Source organism: Semicossyphus pulcher, unplaced genomic scaffold (genome assembly GCF_022749685.1).
Source record: "Semicossyphus pulcher isolate SPU_LCO1_2020_fin unplaced genomic scaffold, fSemPul1.0.p SCAF_61, whole genome shotgun sequence".
In the NCBI taxonomy this organism is placed as follows: domain Eukaryota; kingdom Metazoa; phylum Chordata; class Actinopteri; order Labriformes; family Labridae; genus Semicossyphus; species Semicossyphus pulcher.
Window position 1 is genome coordinate 189,106 of NW_027211739.1, and position 22,709 is coordinate 211,814.

A 22,709-nucleotide genomic window follows, 5' to 3' on the forward strand; every position below is an offset into this window, starting at 1 on the left:
GCGAGAGGAGAGAGAGAGGGAGAGGGAGGGAGAGCGAGAGGAGAGAGAGAGGGAGAGAGAGAGAGAGAGGGAGAGGGAGAGTGAGAGGAGAGAGAGAGGGAGAGAGAGAGGGAGAGCGAGAGGAGAGAGAGAGGGAGAGGGAGGGAGAGCGAGAGGAGAGAGAGAGGGAGAGAGAGAGGGAGAGGGAGAGGGAGAGGGAGAGCGAGAGCGAGAGGAGAGAGAGAGGGAGAGGGAGGGAGAGCGAGAGGAGAGAGAGAGGGAGAGAGAGAGGGAGAGGGAGAGCGAGAGGAGAGAGAGAGGGAGAGAGAGAGGGAGAGGGAGAGGGAGAGCGAGAGGAGAGAGAGAGGGAGAGGGAGGGAGAGCGAGAGGAGAGAGAGAGGGAGAGAGAGAGGGAGAGCGAGAGGAGAGAGAGAGGGAGAGGGAGGGAGAGCGAGAGGAGAGAGAGAGGGAGAGAGAGAGGGAGAGGGAGGGAGAGCGAGAGGAGAGAGAGAGGGAGAAAGAGAGGGAGAGGGAGAGGGAGAGCGAGAGGAGAGAGAGAGGGAGAGGGAGGGAGAGCGAGAGGAGAGAGAGAGGGAGAGAGAGGGAGAGCGAGAGGAGAGAGAGAGGGAGAGGGAGGGAGAGCGAGAGGAGAGAGAGAGGGAGAGAGAGAGGGAGAGGGACAGGGAGAGCAGGGTAAACAGAGAGAGAAGCCTTTAGTCAAAGAGCAGCTTTTGTTGTTTAAGCAGTAATTCAATCAGGATTTCACATGTTAGTGAGCTTAAGCTAGCTGGCTCATCTTTGAATAGAACCAGGCTAACTGTTTCACTGCTTCCAGACTGTGTGCTAAGCTAAGCTAAATTAAGTTCAGCTAAGCTAAGCTAAGCCAGTTGGCTGTAACCTTAAACGCTGTGACACTCATTGTGTTTTATTCATTCATGTATTTGATTTTTATCATTATTGTATTTAACTGAACCTGCACACAGCTGGAGAAATAAAAACATGCTCACGAAACATCTGCAGCAGCGAGCCCTGCAGTGCGGGCTGCAGCCCCCTGATGGACGTCGATGGTACTGCCATGTTTTTCCTTTTCAATCTTACAGTTTAGTATGTGGACTTATTTTGTTGAATGAACAGTGTCAAATGTATGTGGATGGATTTATTATTTGCACTGTAATATTCTTTTAGAATTATATTTGAAAATATAAAGAAATACAAAACAAATACTAGAAAGAAGATTTTTGGCTGATTTGTCTATTAAAAAAAAGCGATGCTCACCAGATCAGAATGATGAACTGAGTGACTGTCATCAGTCTGAAATCAGGCTCAGAGTCTGAATGAAGCAGAGTCAATAAAAACACACCTGTCACTCTCAGTTAGCACTGACAGACAGGTGGATGTGCTTCATGAAATGTGAAAGCAGAGACATCATCTGTATAAAGAGACAGAAAGACATCAGAGGTAAACTGACAGTAAGAGTAAAACGTGACAGAAACATGGACTGACATTTCTCCTGGACTGACACAAAGATGTCAACATTACTAAGTGTCTGTTTTCAGACCGTTACCGGGACGACTCAGACCGATCACAACGACCGATCACAACGACCGGGACTCTTTGACATCTTGGAAAGTCACTTGGTTCTAGTCTCTGCCTGTTGGATGAGAAGATCAGCATATATATTTATTTGATGTGCATCCACTGACTGCTGCTCCTCCTCAGTTATAAAGAAAGAAAAGGTTCAAGGTTACCAAACAAGTACTAAAAATGAAAGTCCTGTTTTTGTTTGTCTTTCCCTCATGCTGCCAAATGCTGTTCAAAAAGGGACAGCTATTTTAAATGAGGAAACTTTGACTGCAGTTGAAGGTAAGGTAAGGTGTCACTTCCTCCACCCTTAAGCTGTTACAGAGTGACGTATACAGAGGTAAAGTCATTCTGGATCAGCTCAGCAGTGTCCTTAAATGCAGCGGTGTGCAGTAATTGTGATGGATGTGACAGATTCTGGGCGTGTTCACAGGATGTGCAGAAAGCCGCGACCACAGGATGATTCTGACAGACAGTCCAACATCAGGAAGTGAAGTGAGATGCAATCTTCTATCAACCAACTAACATGCAAATCAGAAAAGAGCTTCAGGAGATCGTTAACGGGATCCAATAACCGTGTGACGCTTTGACACAAGTTCATTCAGTCCGTCGGCAGCACAGGAAGTATAACATTAGATCAGTTTGTTGGACTTGCTTCATATTACACCCAGCTCATAAGAATGATTATGGGAAGTTTGATTTGTTCGGATCCACAGTGGAGCTAACTAATCGTTTTAATTTGACAGCACTGCAGTTCCATCCAATAAACTACGAGTAAAAGCTGTTTACCTGAACATGCATCATTACAGATGGATTATAAAAGCTATTGATTATGTGACATTAAAACAAGAGAATAAAAGAAGCAAACAAACCAAACGGATAGTGATGTTCTTGGCAAGTGATGCAGTGGCTTAAAGCCCCAAACTGTTTTTCTTGCAGGACAATATGTAGGCTGTCCCATAAAGAAAGAGAGTATTAGACATATTTAATGTAATTTTATTATCGATTTAATTGCTGACATTCAGTTTAAACTAAATTTCAACTTCAGAGTTGATGTAAGGGGATGTTAAATATATTTCATAGGGAAGTCCTACCAGCTTATCTACATGATTATAATAACCCCACCGATACGTTCTGTGTCTATAAATACATTTAAAAAGAACAAATGTAAAGACAGAATAATGAAAGTTTCATGGTTATTAAATAAGAATATATTTGGACTATCTCAACCCCCACACAATTATATATTCACAGAACGTGTGCCGCAAAATAATGAAAATCGAATTGTGTTACTGTTACAGTGGTTTTACGGCACAGTTTGATATAAATACAGTGGTATAGAATAAAATGCTGTTTTTAATAATTGATCCTTAATTGTCTTTTTTAACATTTTTTTCATTTCTACATTTTGATTCCGCATTAAAATATGCGAGAAGATGGTCATGGAGCGGAACCTTGTTAGTCTAAGATTTGTTCCCACACGGCGTTCTATTCAGAAACACCGTTTTACTTCCTGTTAGGACTCTCAACAGAGAAGAATCAAACAAGCTAATCAAAAACATCAGCTGTGGATGAACAAATGTTAAAGTAGCATAAAGTCAGATCAATAAGAATGATTCCGTACACTGTCAACATCAAACTGGCGGCTCGGACGCTGACGGGCACTCTGAACCTGCAGAATAAAACCGCTGTGGACTGGTGAGTGATTAGCCTCCGCCGCTAGCATCTCTCTGTAGCTGCTACATCTACACACACACACAGGGTGTTTTCGGACTCTTAGTGACATGATATGTGTTTCATTCACCTTACTTTGGTCCTTTGTCTTTATGTTGCAGTCTAGAAGGATGTCAGTGAATCATGGTAATAATGAGGATTCAGATTCGTCTAAATATAAAGAAAACAAGCAGAATGTGCAGGCAGCTTGTGTCATGTGATGTGATGTGATGTGATGTGATGTGACATTCTGCAAGTTGTCCTGAAGGCATTGGGTTGCAGCTGATCTCAGTTACTGGTTCCACAGTACAGCACCCCTTCACATTTATAAACGTATGTTTTGTTGGTGGTTTACAACCCCAATAAAAGTCATTACATTTACTTAAAGCTGGCAGTGAGGAGTCATTCAGCACATTAGGTTTTGGTGTTTCTATAAATGAGATGGCTTACTCTACATTTATAATTTTTCATTTCAAAAACTTGTTTCACCTGCAGCTCTCACCTTCATCTGCTCTTTCTACTTTTGTGTTATTGTTATCTGATTCTGGTTTACGGTTTAAACTTATTTCTGCTTTGGGTTTGATCAAAATCTGATGTGGAATTGTGTTGTCATTTGTGTGCAGGGATGTGTAATCAGTGGACTTGTGCGTTGTGTTGGTTAGAGGGTAAAGACGCTGTCACACGGGGATCCCTTTATGGTTGACCCGGTTTATTCTGATTGACACACACAGGTGAAGCACACAACAGGGGCCTGACAGTGGCAAACATAAACCATGGAGTAAGATGCCTGCTCCAGCTACTACACAAATACAATATATACACAGAACATAACTTGGCTTTTTTTCAGTGCCCTTTCAGTGAGATCTATATTGACAGGTTTGGACAAATGAAATGATGAAATTCACATCTAAACTTGAGCTCTATGTGGTACATCTCGCAGCGTGTAGCCCTGTCTCTCCTTTATAAACCATCTCTGTTCTGTAGTGGAAAGAACTTTCTCTCCCGTCTTCGTTCACCTTAACTGTTGCTCTAACCTTCCTCCTCATTACTCGCTCTGCGTTTTATTTTGTAGGGGCTGGCAGGGGCTGATAGCTCAGGGATGTCACTCCAGTATTCTCATCATTGATCCAAAGACGTCTCAGACCATCCAGGTGCTGGAGAGGCACAAAGCTAACGTGGTCAAGGTGAGTTTACAGTTTGAATGTTTCACTCAATGTTTGAATATCAGCTTATGATTATCCTTATTTTCATCATCTGCTAATCTCTCAATTCAGTTATCAATGATTTAGTGTCAGCTTGTGTCCAACCATCAAAACATGCGTTTCCAAAGAGTTGTATCGACTACCAGAGAAGAAAAGAAAAGCAGACAATTCTTCGATAGACAAACAGAAAAAGTTTTCCTTGAAAAATGAACGATTTATAGAATAGTCCCTCGCTGGCAGACAGTTTCAGCTTTACTTGACTGTGAAAGCAGCCGACACCAGAACCTTGAGTGTGTGTGTGTGTGTGTGTGTGTGTGTGTGTGTGTGTGTGTGTGTGTGTGTGTCAGCAATGGGCAGTAAATTCGACAGTGTTTATCAGAGCCTGTGCTCAATCCGAGCGTCTCATTCCTCACTCTGAAGCAAACTTTAATCTTGTGCAGCAGCGCAGACACAACAGCGAGCTGTTGTTCACCATCCTGCCTGACAGTCGAGAGCCCGCTGAATAGAAAGAAAAGTAAAGACTGTGTCTATTCAGGAACAAATACACAGACATGATCAATTATTTCAACTTCTTCATAGAGTCATTTGTCTTCTTAAGCCTGCAGCGGCTGCGTTTCCATGTCTTGTGTTTCCTTCGTTTGTCTTTTGTCCTAAATATTCTGGATCGTTCTCCCCTGTGGCCATCTTCACGTGGACAGCAGTTATTAATGAAAACCTTTAAAAACAGAAAAACTGAAAGCGTCAGCACCAGATCTGAACATTTTCTAACTTTCAGCTTTGGTTGTTTACTTTCTCTACGCAAATGTCCCGATGTGGAGGTGTTGCAGTGTTTCACTGGCAGATCCTCAGCGTTTGTGTTGTGTTCGGCAGGTGAAATGGTCCAGAGAAAACTACTACCACAACCTGAGCTCTCCGTACTGTCTGCGGCTGGCTTCAGGGGACGCCTCGGGGAAGATCATAGTGTGGGATGTGGTGAGCGGCACCGCACACTGTGAGATCCAGGAGCACTCCAAACCCATCCAGGGTGAGAAATCCTCCTGTCTTTATGTCCGCTCTGATGTGTTCTGTGTCAGACTCTGTGCAGGAGGAGAGTTACTGTGGAAGAAGAGGAGACACTCTGAGATGTTGCTGTTGGCTGTTTGTTTTCATGAAGAAGCTCTTACCAGCCCTCTCCCTCACTCTCTCCTTCACTCCCTCACTCTCTCTCTGTCACTCCCTCACTCTCTCCTTCACTCCCTCACTCTCTCCTTCACTCCCTCACTCTCTCTCTGTCACTCCCTCACTCTCTCTCTGTCACTCCCTCACTCTCTCCTTCACTCCCTCACTCTCTCTCTGTCACTCCCTCACTCTCTCCTTCACTCCCTCACTCTCTCTCTGTCACTCCCTCACTCTCTCTCTGTCACTCCCTCACTCTCTCCTTCACTCCCTCACTCTCTCTCTGTCACTCCCTCACTCTCTCTCTCTGTCACTCCCTCACTCTCTCCTTCACTCCCTCACTCTCTCCTTCACTCCCTCACTCTCTCTCTGTCACTCCCTCACTCTCTCCTTCACTCCCTCACTCTCTCTCTGTCACTCCCTCACTCTCTCCTTCACTCCCTCACTCTCTCTCTGTCACTCCCTCACTCTCTCTCTCCTTCACTCCCTCACTCTCTCCTTCACTCCCTCACTCTCTCTCTGTCACTCCCTCACTCTCTCCTTCACTCCCTCACTCTCTCCTTCACTCCCTCACTCTCTCTCTGTCACTCCCTCACTCTCTCCCTGTCACTCCCTCACTCTCTCCTTCACTCCCTGACTCTCTCTCTGTCACTCCCTCACTCTCTCCCTGTCACTCCCTCACTCTCTCCTTCACTCCCTCACTCTCTCTCTGTCACTCCCTCACTCTCTCCTTCACTCCCTCACTCTCTCTCTGTCACTCCCTCACTCTCTCCCTGTCACTCCCTCACTCTCTCCTTCACTCCCTCACTCTCTCTCTGTCACTCCCTCACTCTCTCTCTGTCACTCCCTCACTCTCTCCTTCACTCCCTCACTCTCTGTCTGTCACTCCCTCACTCTCTCCTTCACTCCCTCACTCTCTCCTTTACTCCCTCACTCTCTCTCTGTCACTCCCTCACGCTCTCCTTCACTCCCTCACGCCCTCCTTCACTCCCTCACGCTCTCCTTCACTCCCTCACTCCCTCCTTCACTCCCTCACTCTCTCCTTCACTCCCTCACTCTCTCCTCTCAGACTTGGAGTGGTTGTGGAATCAGGACGCGTCTCGTGATCTGCTGTTGGCCATCCATCCTCCGAACTACATCGTCCTGTGGAACGGAGACACGGGCACCAAGCTGTGGAAGAAGAGCTATGCTGAGAACATCCTCTCCTTCTCCTTTGACCCCTTTGACCCCTCCAACATGGCGTGTAGGTGAACAACACACTGCACAAAAACCTGACTCAGCTGAAGTTTATTGAACGTCTCAGTACCTCTTCACCTGACAGTAAATATAAAGTCACATCATATCTCTGTATCGTAGCTGAGCTCTTAAGTTTACCATCATCTACGTCTACGATATCTAAAGTCCCCGTGAACAGCAGCGCGACTAGAGTGCGATTTGATTCCACATATGTCCTGTGAAAACAAACCTCAGGTGGTTCTTGTCACAGATATTGATTGGCATTTACAGCAGCTAATAGGGCTGGCGTGGGTCACGACTCCTACCATCCATACTGTCAGACGGTGGAAACTCAGGAAGGCAGGGACAGGTCATTCAGAGGTCAATCGAAGGGTTAGCAAGCGTGGGATGCTAACTCGTTAGCTAGCTCATAGATCCTGAGTTCAGACAGTAACTGGCAGCATTTAAAGTCATGAGGGAGGAGACAGCTCCTTATATAGCTGCATGTAGCTCATTATATAATGATTTCCAGAAAATGTCAAAGTACGGCTACACCATTATGACCATATAATTGACATCACGATCATTAATCACCATTATTTATTCATTTTAGGGACAGTTTTTTACTGTACTTTCACATTACAATAAACAGAACAACACATTCAGCTCCATTCTGTGCTGCATTCGGACTCTAAGCATCACTCTGAGACTTAAAATCAGATGCCTTACCTGAATGTGGTGCATCATGGGTAATGTCAGTGTGTCTTTGGGAGCTGGGTGGATAGCTTGTCTCTGTGCAGCGTCTCTGTTCTGGATGTCTGACTTGACGCTGGAGGACGGGGAGCAGCTCGTTCTTCCTCTCGGCCTTCACACACTCATCATGCTGCACTTTGTGTTGCTTTGCGGCGCAGACGCAGGGGTCATGACCTCTCTGCTGATTATTGTTTCTTCTTCACATCACTTAAACCTGAAACACCTCCAAACAAGCGCTGACGAGCCGTTTCAGGGGACCAGCTCTTCGTCTTCTGTTCCACACGTCTGACTTTAGTTTCTCAGACCTTCTCTGTTGTTTACTCTTCCTCTCTAAACTGACGCTGAGAGGTCGGCGCTCATCACGTGTCATGCCAGCTCCCCCAAAAGTGAGGCCCAAACCTCTCCATCGCCCCCTGGGGGAGGGGCTGTTAGTTTAGGGAGCGCTTGATTTGATATGCAGCAGAGTTTTCTACGGGCGGAGCATTTTAAACGTCAATATCACCGTCAGTCATTTTATTTAATCGTGGGGAGACAAACTCGTGATCGGGATCGATATTTGATTCATTGTTCAGCCCTATGATAAAGTCTAAAATGCTAAAGAAACCAAACAAAATGTGTGTTGTGTTATTTTTCTATATTCTGTCTTAATGCCTAAATGTAAAGAATTACTGTGAAATGTTTCATTAAGTTCTGTGTTGTTTCAGCTTATTTCACTGAATGAATAAACTTGTTGCACTTTAGGTCAACATGTGTAAAAAATACGCTGCTCAAAAAAACAAAGGGAACACTTAAACAACACATCCTAGATCTCGACGAGTGAAGTATTCCAGTTGAAAATCTTTATTCATTACACAGTGGAATGTGTTGGGAACAAAATCGCATAAGAATGATCAATGGAAATCAAAATCATTAACCCATGGAGGTCTGGATTCAGGATCATGCTCAAAATAAAAGTGGAGATTTAGATCACAGGCTGATCCGACTTCTGTGGAAATTCTTCAAGACAATTCAGAATGAGGCTCAGTAGTGTGTGTGGCCTCCACGTGCCTCTATGCACTCCCGACAACATCTGGGCATGCTCCTGATGAGACGACGGATGTTCTCCTGAGGGATCTCCTCCCAGACCTGGATCAAGGCATCAGTCAACTCCTGGACAGTCTGTGGTGCAGCGTGGCGTCGGTAGATGGAACGAGACATGATGTCCCAGAGGAGCTCGATTGGATTCATGTCTGGGGAAGGGGCAGGCCAGTCCATAGCATCAGTGCCCTCGTCATGCAGGAACTGCTGACACACTCCAGCCACATGAGGCCGAGCATTGTCATGCATCAGAAGGAACCCAGGGCCCACTGCACCAGCATATGGACTGACAATGGGTCTGAGGCTCTCATCCTGGTACCTAATGGCAGTCAGGGTACCTCTGGCTAGCACATGGAGGTCTGTGCGGCCCTCCAAGGAAATGCCTCCCCAGACCATCACTGACCCACCGCCAAACCGGGCGTGCTGAAAGATGTTGCAGGCAGCAGAACGTTCTCCGTGGCATCTCCAGACTCTGTCACGTCTGTCACATGTGCTCAGTGGGAACCTGTTCTCATCTGTGAAGAGCACAGGGCGCCAATGGCGAATCTGCCAATCCTGGTGTTCTCTGGCAAATGCCAATCGGGCTGCACGGCGTTGGGCTATGAGCACAGGCCCCACTTGTGGCCGTCGGGCCCTCATGCCGCCCTCATGGAGTCTGTTTCTGACAGTTTGAGCAGAAACATGCACGTTAGTGGCCTGCTGGAGGTCATCTTGTAGGGCTCTGGCAGTGCTCCTCCTGTTCCTCCACGCACAAAGGAGCAGATAGCGGTCCTGCTGCTGGGTTGTTGTCCTCCTACGGCCCCCTCCACATCTCCTGGTGTACTGGTCTGGCTCCTGGTATCTCCTCCATGCTCTTGACACTGTGCTGGGAGACACAGCAAACCTTCTAGCCACAGCGCGCATTGATGTGCCATCCTGGATGAGGTGCACTACCTGAGCAACTTCTGTGGGTTGCAGACACCGCCTCATGCTACCTCTAGTGCTGAGGGCACTAGCAAAATGCAAAAGTGACTAAAAATCAGCCAGAGAGGATGAGAACAGGGAAATGGTCTGTGGCCACCACCTGCAGAACCATTCCTTTATAGGGGTTGTCTTGCTAATTGCCTCTCATTTCCACCTGTTGTATGTTCCATTTGCACAACAGCAGGTGAAATTGATTCACAATCAGTGTTGCTTCCTAACTGGACAGGTGGATATCCCAGAAGTGTGATTGACTTGGAGTTACATTGATTATGTGTTCCCTTTATTTTTTGAGCAGTGTAGTTTGTAAGCTGTAACTCTCTCACTAAGTGTTTGTCCTGTTTCACGCCTGTCCGGGTTCGGTTACTTACATATTGTTTTAGCCTGAAACTAGCATACATGCGAGTATGAATGTATGTATGTATTTAGATTGCATGAGGACATGAACACGTATCAGCTGTGCTCCACGTAGAGAGATGTGACGGACCAGCTGTGACAGGCAGGTGCATCTCTGATGTTTTTCCATCTTGCTCTGCAGTGCTGACCAGTGAAGGAATCGTCTTCATCACAGACTTCACCCACGCCAAACCACCGGGCAGCGCTGGTAAAAAGGTTTACATCGCCAGCCCCCACGCTAGCCCCGCCCACACCAAGCCTGCGCCCGCCGCTGCCCCGGCTCCTACTGGTGCTAAGAAGGCGCTCAACAAGGTCAAAGTGCTCATCACCAACGAAAAACCCACGTAAGACTTTATTTAAAAATGTGAACAGATATTTGTTCCAGAGCTGTGTCTGTAGGAGAGTCTGTTGTCCAACAGGTAGGAGGCACAGGTGTGTCTCAGGGTCATCTGATGTGTTATTCAGATCATCTGTTCAGACCTTAAACTTCAGTGAACCTGCTCCTGTCAGCACGTGTGAATCATGCCATTGTATGTCCTCTACTGAAGTAGAGCAGCTTTTGTCGCTCATGTTTTCGTTAGATTAACTTACCTGTTCAAGGTGACCCTGACTGTCCAGAGGAAGGACATCAGTCATATGAATCATATTTATTTTACCTGAGGGACGTGTTTCTGTATCAGGACACACATAGCTCTGATATGTGAGATAAATCAGGGATTGTATGTGTGCTTGAGCCGCAGGGTTCGTTTCAGTTTAACTCCTTTAACTCGTTTGTGTGTAACAAACTTAAAATGATGTTTTTGGGGATTAAAAGTGACATATCAGCTGAGCTCAGATCTGCTGATGAATAAAGTAAAGGTCCTACTTCTCCCCGAGGAACAGGGACAGATTTGATTTGCCTTTTGATATAAAGCCATAAGAAGTCGTGGCTAAACTAATTTTTCTGCCATGAAGTGACAAACGTGTTAAAGGCTTCACTTTGGAAGACGCTGTGCAGATCAGGAACCAAAGGCTGGTTTGATGTTCTGGCAGCTCCCTCCCTCCGAGTGTCAAACAGGATTATTTATAGCAGAGCTCGGCCTCTCTGTCCTCCTCCTGCTGTAATATACACACGTCGTTAATCTTACATGTCTCTATCCTCTCTCTCTCTCCTCCCTCACTCGTCCATTTCAGTCTTTGTTAATGTTATTGGTCTGACGCCTTCTCACCTTCACACAGCGTGAGAATCTGTTTTCCTTTAGTCGGCCTGTATCACTGTTTTATAGTCTCTCATGTTTGTCTCTGTCTGTCTCAGTGTGTCTCAGTGTGTCTCTGTCTGTCTCAGTGTGTCTGTGTGTCTCAGTGTGTCTCTGTGTCTCAGTGTGTCTCAGTGTGTCTCTGTGTCTCAGTGTGTCTCTGTGTGTCTCTGTGTCTCAGTGTGTCTCTGTGTCTCAGTGTGTCTCAGTGTGTCTCTGTGTCTCAGTGTGTCTCTGTGTGTCTCTGTGTGTCTCAGTGTGTCTCAGTGTGTCTCTGTGTGTCTCAGTGTGTCTGTGTGTCTCAGTGTGTCTCTGTGTCTCAGTGTGTCTCAGTGTGTCTCTGTCTGTCTCAGTGTGTCTGTGTGTCTCAGTGTGTCTCTGTGTCTCAGTGTGTCTCAGTGTGTCTCTGTGTCTCTGTGTGTCTCAGTGTGTCTCTGTGTCTCTGTGTGTCTCAGTGTGTCTCAGTGTGTCTCTGTGTGTCTCTCAGTGTGTCTCTGTGTCTCTGTGTGTCTCAGTGTGTCTCAGTGTGTCTCAGTGTGTCTCTGTGTGTCTCAGTGTGTCTCAGTGTGTCTCTGTGTGTCTCTCAGTGTGTCTCTGTGTCTCTGTGTCTCTGTGTGTCTTTCTGTGTGTCTCTGTGTGTCTTTCTGTGTGTCTCAGTGTGTCTCTGTGTGTCTCTCTGTGTCTCTGTGTCTCTGTGTGTCTCTCTGTGTCTCAGTGTGTCTCTGTGTGTGTCTCTGTGTGTCTCTGTGTGTCTCAGTGTGTCTCTGTGTGTCTCTGTGTGTGTCTCTGTGTGTCTCTGTGTGTCTGTGTGTCTGTGTGTCTCTGTGTGTCTCAGTGTGTCTCAGTGTCTCTGTGTGTCTCTGTGTGTCTCTGTGTGTCTCTGTGTGTCTCTCTGTGTGTCTGTGTGTCTGTGTGTCTGAGTGTCTCAGTGTGTCTCAGTGTGTCTCAGTGTGTCTCAGTGTGTCTCAGTGTCTCAGTGTGTCTCTGTGTGTCTCTGTGTGTCTCTGTGTGTCTCTGTGTGTCTCTGTGTGTGTCTCTGTGTGTCTGTGTGTCTCAGTGTCTCTGTGTGTCTGTGTGTCTCAGTGTCTCAGTGTGTCTCAGTGTCTCTGTGTGTCTCTGTGTGTCTCTGTGTGTCTCTCTCTGTGTGTCTCTGTGTGTCTCTGTGTGTCTCTCAGTGTGTCTCTGTGTGTCTCTGTGTCTCTCTGTTGGTCTCTGTGTGTCTCTGTGTGTCTCAGTGTGTCTCTGTGTGTCTCTGTGTGTCTCTGTGTGTCTCAGTGTGTCTCTGTGTGTCTCTGTTGGTCTCTGTGTGTCTCTGTGTGTCTCTCAGTGTCTCTCAGTGTGTCTCTGTGTGTCTGTTGGTCTCTGTGTGTCTCAGTGTGTCTCTGTGTGTCTCTGTGTGTCTCAGTGTCTCTGTGTGTCTCTGTGTGTCTCTGTGTGTCTCTGTGTCTCTCAGTGTCTCTCAGTGTGTCTCTGTGTCTCTCTGTTGGTCTCTGTGTGTCTCTGTGTGTCTCAGTGTGTCTCTGTGTGTCTCTGTGTGTCTCTGTTGGTCTCTGTGTGTCTCAGTGTGTCTCTCAGTGTCTCTCAGTGTGTCTCTGTGTGTCTGTTGGTCTCTGTGTGTCTCAGTGTGTCTCTGTGTGTCTCTGTGTGTCTCTCAGTGTCTCTCAGTGTGTCTCTGTGTCTCTCTGTTGGTCTCTGTGTGTCTCAGTGTGTCTCAGTGTGTCTCAGTGTGTCTCAGTGTGTCTCTGTGTGTCTCTGTTGGTCTCTGTGTGTCTCAGTGTGTCTCAGTGTGTCTCAGTGTGTCTCTGTGTGTCTCAGTGTGTCTCAGTGTGTGTAGGTGATGGATGGAGGACTGAAGATCATGTCTGTGATCAGAAACGAGTTGAGCACAGAGACAGTATCATATCCATCTCATCAGGCAGACGTGTATCGTGTTGTCGTCCTGCACAGATTAGGTCCCTTTATCACCCAAACACAAACACATCTACAAACAGGTTTCTCAGACTCTTTAGAATCTTTGATTTCTTTAGATCCTGTAGAAGAGTTTAAATACAGATTAGGCCGATTAAGAGTCTGACATATATATGATATAATAAATATATAAAACATATACATCATATTTATTTCAAGTTACGGTACGAGTCGCTATGGTTGGACACAAAATTAAAGAACTGATAATTAACCTCATCAAATGAAGAATTTGAAGTTGAGTTAATGTTTGTGCTGCAGCTGCTGCTCGTGTCCTCTCAGCCGACACTGGGGATCAGTCATTAAATTATTGTTAGTATTAAAAAGCACATATTCGGTGCCCGTGTGTGAATCCAAGCCAGAATCATGATTTATGCATCCCTGCCTGTCAGACTCAGCTTGTTTGCGTTGTGAAAGCATCAGCGACTGGAGCTGAAGTAGCGGCAGGAACACTGGCTCTGTTTTAATGTCCTGTGGGTCATTTATATTTATTTAATGTCATTAAGTAATTGAGGCTGATAGTTCTTCAGAATGTCCTTCCCCTGAGGCGTGTTGCTGCTTTACAGAGCTGCAGGGAAGACTGTCGTTAATGTTAATTAAAGAAACATCAGCTCTGCAGGATTCATGAAGTATATATTCACTAAAAAGAACGTTCTGTCAGCTGTCCACTGTCACAACAGTCGCAGTCACATTCATGACGATGTGTTTTTGTAAAGCTGTTTGTGTTCGCTCGAAGCCCACAAAGGTCAGGAAGGTGGATCTGAGGTTGAAACGAAACAAGACGTGAAACACAAAGTGCAAACAGAGCCGTGAATATGCTGTCAATCACAGAAGAGTATGTCTAAAACCTCGTCACACGTTGTGTTTACTCTGTGGGGAGAAAATGTCCAGCCGCTACACCTCGTGAGGTTACTTCAGTTACAAGGTTTTAACTTTAATCGCACTGTTGGTGCGGCGCTGTGTTCAAACTCTTGAACTGCTGAAAACGTTTGTGAAGCTCTGAGGTAACCTCTGATGCTACCAAACACCTTGCACAGCTCACACTCACATGTGCATGGTGTATACCTGTGTTACTGTGTTTGATCTGCTGGCTGCTGCGGCCTTCCTTCCTCATGCACAGACACAGAGAAGTGAGCAGTGTGTGATGCTGCATAAATTGGATAGCTGAATATTTTGGGTGAATTTGGGGTCACAGGACTTTTTGGTCTCTTTCGCTGCGTCTCTGATGTTTAGCCTTTAGTGACTCAGACATTCAGCCCGTATCTCTGCCCTGTCTGACTTCACTGAGCTCTAACAGTGTGATTTAGCTCAGCTACTCCTAAAGGATCCCCTGCTGAGTCCGTTTTATCTGCTACGTTTTCCCCAGGACGTCGTGTTATAAAGTCTCTCCTTTGTTTGATCTGGCGCTGACCCGGAGGATGAAGCTGCAGAAGTTATGAGCTGCTCAGTGAAGTCAGCCTGTGTTCTGCTAAGTGTTTGTTGTCATAAGGAGAGATTGGACCTGGCTGCTGCCACGGATAATACTATGTGTGATTCAGTTAAACACACATAAAACAAGTTCCATCAAACACACTGAGTTTGACATTTTGAGGACTCTGAAAATAATAGAAGGGATTTTAGTGTGTCGGTGCCAGCACCTCCTTAATTCATCAGCCTCCCAGCATTAGACTGATTCTCTTTTAAGTTGTGACTCACACAGACTCAGCAGTTCTAACTAATGCAGCCAGCCTTCTGTACGGACGCATGATTAAAGATCAAGGTTGATCTGAGACGTAAGTGTTGATTAGATTTGTTCTAAGACCGCCTTGTCCGTCATCACGCTGCTGAACATATTTGCATTTCCATGCGCTTGTGTTCTTACAGCAGAGTCTAATTATATCTTAGAACTTTGTGCAGAAGAACACACAACAATACATCCTGTTATCTAACCAGTAACTCCCAGTGTGGGCCGGGAAGGTACTGTGAGAGGTCAATCACAGTCAATACATCTAAAATATATATTGGAACATTTGACAGGTTGATATTTGCACTTATTTTGTTGCATTGTTACGTGTGTGCTGATTCCTTATTGATCTGCGCTTGATGTAGGCCCACTGTCATGTATATGGTGACCTTTAATAAAGCATGAGTATATTGGTTTCCAGTGTTGATCAGAGTTGTGTGAGCTTCAGGTTGGTGTCTGATTGTTCCTTTTGCATTCTAACGTTTGATGATCAGGAGCTTTAATTTGATTTAAATGTACTTTCTGCTTCCTCAAACATCTCGTGTGCAGAATATAGAGATTAAAATAAGTGACTCAATGTAGGAATATGTAAATAATGAATAAAGATGTGTTTGGGGATGTTTATTAACCCTTTTCTGATTACATGCACATTATTAATAACCTGACACTGAGCTAACCTCCTCTCTGTCTTTGTGTGTGTGTCCGTCTTTCCTCTGCTTCAGCACGGAGGCGGTGACGCTGAACGACTGCCTCCAGCTGTCCTACCTGCCCTCCAAGAGGAACCACATGCTGCTGCTGTACCCCCGAGAGATCCTCATCCTGGACCTGGAGCTCAGCCAGACGGTGGGCGTGGTGGCCATTGAGCGCTCGGGGGTGCCCTTCATTCAGGTGAGGCGCTGCAAACTGTTCAACAGATTCTAAGAAGATCTCAGAGAAGCTCTGCAGAATCACAGTTTGTGGAAATCACAGACAGAATCACAGTTTGTGGAAATCACAGACAGAATCAGAGTTGACCTTTTTATCGTTCCGATCAGGTGGTTGTGTTTTCAATTACAAGATTCACGATCCTGTTTAAATTGATTATAACTGGAGCCTTTATTCTTTTTGCAGCTGAACTCTGAATCGTCTGTCTTTTGTGCCATCAGGTTGTAAATTCGTTAATGTCTTCATTATTTTGCCTCATGGTTAGACGTGGTGAAACAGGCCTGCAGCAGGCGGTGGAGGCAGGCTGGCTGTGGTCTAAAATGAAGCAGCTAAAGCATGAAGGTCAGGTTGTTCCAATATTAGTGACATGAAGCTTCCTTTCGATTGCTTTGGATCAATATGTGTGTTTATTTAACAAAGCGGATGAAAACATTCAACCTTCATCACATTCACACACAACAATCAAAGATCATGTCTGATTGACTTACAGGACCTTTAAGCTCAGGTTGAACAGATTCCAGTGACATGAAGTGTTTGAAGATACCCCAAAAATCTGCCTCACATTAATCACATTAATAGCACTGTCGGCCCCGGTGGAACATTTCTGATGCAGAAATGTTTAAAGGGTAAATGTCAGAGTTCTGTCAGCGTCTGATGGAGACGCGTGTCTCCATCGTGTGAAGTCACACGCAAACACAAACTGCAGGTTAGATTAATGAAGGGAAGGCAGAGCTCCAACACGCTTCCTGCACCCTCATCCCCTCCCCTCAAATCAACCCGCTGCAGTTTCTACTTTTATTGCAATACACAAAGGATTTTACCAAAATCTGTCTCTCGTTATGGATGATTCTCACAGGAAGCCAATTCCCCCTGCCATGAGTGATAAAACTCTCTACTCCTCTTCCTCCTGCTCGGAGCTCACCTCATCAAGGTCTGACGGCTGCTGTAGTCCTGAGCTTCAGAAAATAACCAACTCTGCACATCGCCTGACTTTTTGTTCCTCTCTGTAGTCTCATTCAGCAGCCTGGTGACCTTTAGATGCAAATTCCCTCTTTTGGAGTCGAGAATTCTAATTGAAAAATGATGAATGCTTTGAAGGTGTTAGATAAAGGCTTTGTGACGCCTGCAGAGCAGCAAGGGAACAGAAACTCGTAATGTCACTGTGTTCATCCGGCTTTCACTTCCAACTCTCCTTCTGTCTGTGAAGGAAAAACCATCAGGCATCATTTTTAATCAGAGACTGTATTAATGACGGACGTAGCCACAGTGACGTACGGTTTATCCACCGCCTTTTGAAGCAGCAAGTTCGGCATTTTGGTCGTCGCCATCTTGGCTTTCTGGAGCAGGAAGTGACCATATTTGGACAAGAGGGTGGAGCTGGAGAGGAGAGAGGGGTTAGCAAACGCTAAGCTATCAAAGCTAAACAGTCTGTGCTCGTGGCTAATTCATTAGCTGCTAATGAGTGAGTCAACCATCATGTTTCCCACAGAATGAGATTCGTTCATTCATGAACAAATCTCCAGAAGGCTCCAACAGCACAAACACGGCCCAGAGGTTACGTTCAGTGACTGAGTTAGCTGAGGGGACACCTAGCAGACAGCTAGCAGCTCCCAGCTGTCACTCAAAGAGGCCACGCTCCTAATGCTGCATCACTTTAAGCCTTAATATAATGTAAACAGGTGAGCTGTATAAAGATTCTCCCCGTACAGTTGTCATGAAGAGAGAAATGAGCTATAGAGACCCAAACTGTTTTTTGTACCAGGCTGTAAACATGTTTATTTCTGCTGTAAAGTTTAACATGGGGCTCTATGGGGACTGACTCACTGCTGGAGACAGCCTCAAGTGGGCACCAGAGGAACTGCAGCTGTAAGCTTCAGGTTTGGCTTCGCTCCTCAGCCCTTAAAGTTGCTGCTTGGTTTTAATAAGTCTGGTTCTTGTCAAACAGCACAAAGACGGAGAACGAGCCTTTGTTGTGGAAGAGTTTCTCTAAAGTCACAGAGCAGGAGCAGGGGCGTATTACTCAGCCGCCCAGACGCTGTCCAGCCAACGCCTCCCTCCTCTAAGTGTTACAAAGAGGTTGTCACGCAGCCAATTTGCATGACTGATGATGCAGCTTCAGAAAAAGTCCAGGCTGGAGTGTAAAACCTGCAGGAGCAGGGGGAAACAGGGAAACACGGACACAAGCACATCTATAATAAACTCTGTCAGATTAACACAGTGTTCACACAGCTGCCAGCTTATCAGGAACATGCACAGTAGCTGCACATCTAATGCAATCCAATACTTTATCAATAACTGGTACATAGAATTATTCAGAGTCAACAAGGTGCTGTCAAACAGTAACAGGTGTTTGAAAAGGCTGCAGATAGTGCTGTTCAGGATTACTGGTTCTGTGTGATGTCTGGTCTAAATAATGCAGAAACACTTGATCACGTTTTGTCTCTCTGGTGTGTTCAGGTGATTCCCTGCGCTCAGCGTGACGCGCTCTACTGTCTGCATGAGAACGGCTGCATCACCCTGCGAGTGTGTCGCTCCACCACCTCTACAGAGGAGGCATCAGGTATGAGACGTCCTCACACACCTGCTCAAACACACGCATGCTAGCTGTACTTAACTTGGACACAAACAGCTGTGAGTCATCCTCTCGGCCCTCAGCCTCATTGTGAACCCATCGTCCTGCTGAAGCTCTCCCTCACTTACTCTCCTTCAGTCTCTTCCATGATACACATTTTCCTTTTTCCTGCTTTTCTCCCTCATTTATTCTTTTATTTCCTGTCTTCTTTTATCTCCTTACATCCTTCCTTTATCTCTCTGCTCCTCTCCTCTTCTTTCTTCTCACACTTAATGAAAAACTGTCTTCACTGGTCTCACATCACACATTCTCCTGCTCTTATCTGCTCCTCTTGCTCTCTCTGTCTTTATTCCAGTCATTATTAACATCTGCTCAGTGTCTTCTCCCACATTTTTAATCTCCCCGATTGTCTCCCTTTGCCTTCATTTGCCCTCTTATCATCTTCTATTTCTTTACTTGTCTTCATCCCTCCTCCTCAGACCCGGAGCAGAGTGTCCACGAGCTGGTGTACGACCTACGCTCTCAGTGTGATGCGATCAGAGTCACTAAGACCGTCCGACCGTATCGCATGGTGATCTGCCCCGTCAACGAAAACAACGCCGCACTGATGGTCAGCGATGGCCGAGCCATGCTGTGGGAGCTCAAAGCCCACACCGGCAGGGCTGCTGCCAACCCCAGGTACACGCGCTGTCACACACACACACACACACACAGTTCTGCTAAGCCACAGCAGCAAAGATGGATTTTATAGGTGTGTCTGAAGAGTGTTGGTGTAAAGTTTGAAAACAGACCTGAGACCTGGACCATGAAGGGTCTTCAGTTATCCTCAGTACCTGTAACAACGTGTGGCTGTTATCACCGTTTAAAACGTATTCTTTCTGCTGCAGCTTCGACGGTATCAACCGCTCTTATGGAGCAAAAACAACAAATATAAAAGCAGTTTAAAGCAGTTTAAAGCAGTTTAAAGTTTACTTTCATGTCTACAAGCGGTACAAGGCGTCGGGGCTGTGATCAGTCTGTTGTAGGATTGTATCAGTGAAGCTTGATTTACCTTTCATGATTATATTTGATTTAAACATCATATGGGAAAGTGCAGGTGTTTTACTGGTCTCTGAACTCTCCCTCTGTGCTCACAGAGTTCGGAGATCCTGAGACCTGATTGGTCAGTGGGTGGGGTTTTGTACAGGTAACTAACCCCAAACCCTGCTTCACACAGACCTCAGGAACCTGAAGACCATTAATAAAACGTTGACCTGAATCTGTATGGGTGCTTTGAACGACATAATCCCCTGACCTAAATGTGGTCTTCTTAGTGTCTGAGTTTAGCTCACTGATGAGCCGCGCCTCCCTCGCTGCTGTCGAGGAGACAGTTTTGTTCTCTGTAGTCGACTTCCTGTTTGAGGCAGAGACGGGTCTGACTGCTGAGAGCGAGTCTAACCAGTTTATTTTAGGCAACAAGAAAAAAACTCCAGCGCTGAATTAAACAGCTACTGCACGCTCGTGCTTATTATAGTCGTGTCTGAATGTTTTCTTGAATTTTCAGACAGGTGGGGTATTTCAGGAAGATTAAACGATGGCAGATGTCTTTCACCAAGCATTAATGATAATCTGCTGCGGTCCTGTGATCGTTCTCTTTCTGAAACACAAACATCCTGAAGGTATGGTTTGATACACAGACGTGAGCAGGCGTTTGTTCGATGGTGAGCATGTAGCCATGAATCAAATGACTTATTTCTCTCTGCTGCACCTGTTCGATTAAAGGTCAGGCCCCTCCCCTCACAGCGGCAGCAGGCATGAAAATAATGTTTGTAGGAATCATCTTTGTGTTTTATTGAGCATCATCGAATCAATACAAGCTCCAGCACACGTGTAATCCTGCTGCTGCCTCCAGTTAATTATAAAGGGATCACATTCATCATGACCACCAGCTATATTCATTTATCACTCCTTAACAAATGTGCGCCCAGCTTTCACAGTGTCTTTAATTATTCTCTGTCCCTCTCTGCGGCAGCTCGGGTCTGTCGCCGCTCTACTCCCCCGTGTCGTTCTGCGGAGCTCCGCTGGGTCCGAACCAGAAGAGGATTCAGGATCTGTCCCTCAACAGCATGATCGGTACGACTGAAAACACCACGATCAACACACTCTTCTGTTTCAGCAAAGCTTTCTCCACTGGACACTGAGCTTTATTTGAAAAGAGCATATGAAAACTAAACATGCAGGCGGTGTGTGGGAGTCTGTGTGTGTGTGCATGTACAATGCGTGTGTGTGTGTGTGTGTCATCGGGCCTTCTTTTATCTTATATTTTAACTTGTTCTGGGCTCAAATTAAAGGGGATTTGGCCCCTCTCCTCAATCAGAGGAGGAACGTGGTTTGTTCCCCTGATCGTTACCGATGTTTGGCCCAGATAACGAGTAATGTGAGAGTTTCACAGATCCAGTCTCAAACCTCTTGAACGGCTCACAGATTCATTTAAGTCCCGATAATTTCCAACATGATCGATATTAAGGATTTAAAATCTGGATGATTATGATGGAACTTTCTGTGCGAGACCACAACAGCCAATAAGAGAGACAGACAGAGGGAGGTGGCGCTGCTGATGGTGTTTCCCAGCAACAGTAAACATTCTAGTCCTGAAGCTAACTTTAGCTAGCATGCTACTTTTGACAGAAAAAGGAACAGGTACAAACTCACCTCCAGTTATCTCTGAAGAATGAACAACCCGTGTTGCTGTCTCCACATTTTCTCATCCAGACCGACGTCTGCTTTGTTTTATGTCACTGCAGAGCATCACTCCTGTCTGTTTGTTAGGAGATCACGTGAGATCAGAGGAGATCACGTGAGATCAGAGGAGATCACGTGAGATCAGAAGAGATCACGTCAGATCAGAGGAGATCACGTCAGATCAGAGATCATGTTAGATCAGAGGAGATCACGTCAGATCAGAGGAGATCACGGCAGATCAGAGGAGATCACGTGAGATCAGAGGAGATCACGTCAGATCAGCGGCGATCACGTCAGATCAGAGGAGATCACGTCAGATCAGAGGAGATCACGTCAGATCAGAGGAGATCACGTGAGATCAGAGGAGATCACGTCAGATCAGAGGAGATCACGTCAGATCAGCGGAGATCACGTCAGATCAGAGGAGATCATGTTAGATCAGAGGAGATCACGTCAGATCAGAGGAGATCACGTCAGATCAGAGGAGATCACGTCAGATCAGAGATCACGTCAGATCAGAGATCACGTCAGATCAGAGGAGATCACGTCAGATCAGCGGCGATCACGTCAGATCAGAGGAGATCACGTCAGATCAGAGGAGATCATGTTAGATCAGAGGAGATCACGTCAGATCAGAGATCATGTTAGATCAGAGGAGATCACGTGAGATCAGAGGAGATCACGTCAGATCAGAGATCACGTCAGATCAGAGATCACGTCACATCAGAGGAGATCACGTCAGATCAGCGGCGATCACGTCAGATCAGAGGAGATCATGTTAGATCAGAGGAGATCACGTGAGATCAGAGATCACGTTAGATCAGAGGAGATCATGTTAGATCAGAGGAGATCACGTGAGATCAGAGATCACGTTAGATCAGAGGAGATCACGTCAGATCAGAGGCGATCACGTCAGATCAGAGGAGATCACGTCAGATCAGAGATCATGTTAGATCAGAGGAGATCACGTCAGATCAGAGGCGATCACGTCAGATAAGAGGAGATCATGTCAGATCAGAGGAGATCATGTGAGATCAGAGGAGATCACGTGAGATCAGAGATCATGTCAGATCAGAGGCGATCACGTCAGATAAGAGGAGATCACGTTCAGCTTCCAAAAAGTGATAAAACAAATAAACTTTAAATAAAGTACTCAAGTAATAGAAAAGACAAAAGTCCAGGTGGCAAAAGATAAAAAATATAATACATACAAAATAATAATAAAAAGCTGTTGACACGATGCACACATTATATTATATGTGATAACATTTGCTAAGCCCTCGCTCCGCTCCAGCTCCACCTTAATTGTGGTCACTACAGAAAACAACATGTCGAACTCCAGGCTTCATATTTGCACTTTAGAAACCAACGGGGGATGTGCTGTCATTATTTACACAGTCTATGGTAGTGTTAAATATATCCTGTAGTGAGCGATGCTCCATTCTTGTCACATCCTGTAGTGTGTGCCTGTTTGACAGAAGAGAGAAGAATATCTGTTTCTTCTTCTGTGACTGATTCAGCCTGAGATTTAACCCTCC

At 45.8% G+C, this 22,709-nt stretch overlaps 1 protein-coding gene across 1 annotated transcript in view; it reads left to right on the plus strand.

The window, feature by feature from the left end:
• The first annotated feature begins 3,087 nt into the window (after positions 1–3,087).
• Positions 3,088–22,709, plus strand: part of wdr11 (WD repeat domain 11) — a 55,235-nt gene continuing 35,613 nt past the window's right edge. Inside the window, exons 1-9 of the mRNA XM_069683904.1 lie at positions 3,088–3,258; positions 4,346–4,457; positions 5,346–5,499; positions 6,700–6,873; positions 10,174–10,375; positions 15,677–15,842; positions 18,336–18,438; positions 18,930–19,128; positions 20,462–20,562. Of these exons, the coding sequence (XP_069540005.1) occupies positions 3,173–3,258; positions 4,346–4,457; positions 5,346–5,499; positions 6,700–6,873; positions 10,174–10,375; positions 15,677–15,842; positions 18,336–18,438; positions 18,930–19,128; positions 20,462–20,562 (1,297 nt within the window). The 5' untranslated portion in view covers positions 3,088–3,172. The remainder of the gene's footprint in view (positions 3,259–4,345; positions 4,458–5,345; positions 5,500–6,699; positions 6,874–10,173; positions 10,376–15,676; positions 15,843–18,335; positions 18,439–18,929; positions 19,129–20,461; positions 20,563–22,709) is intronic.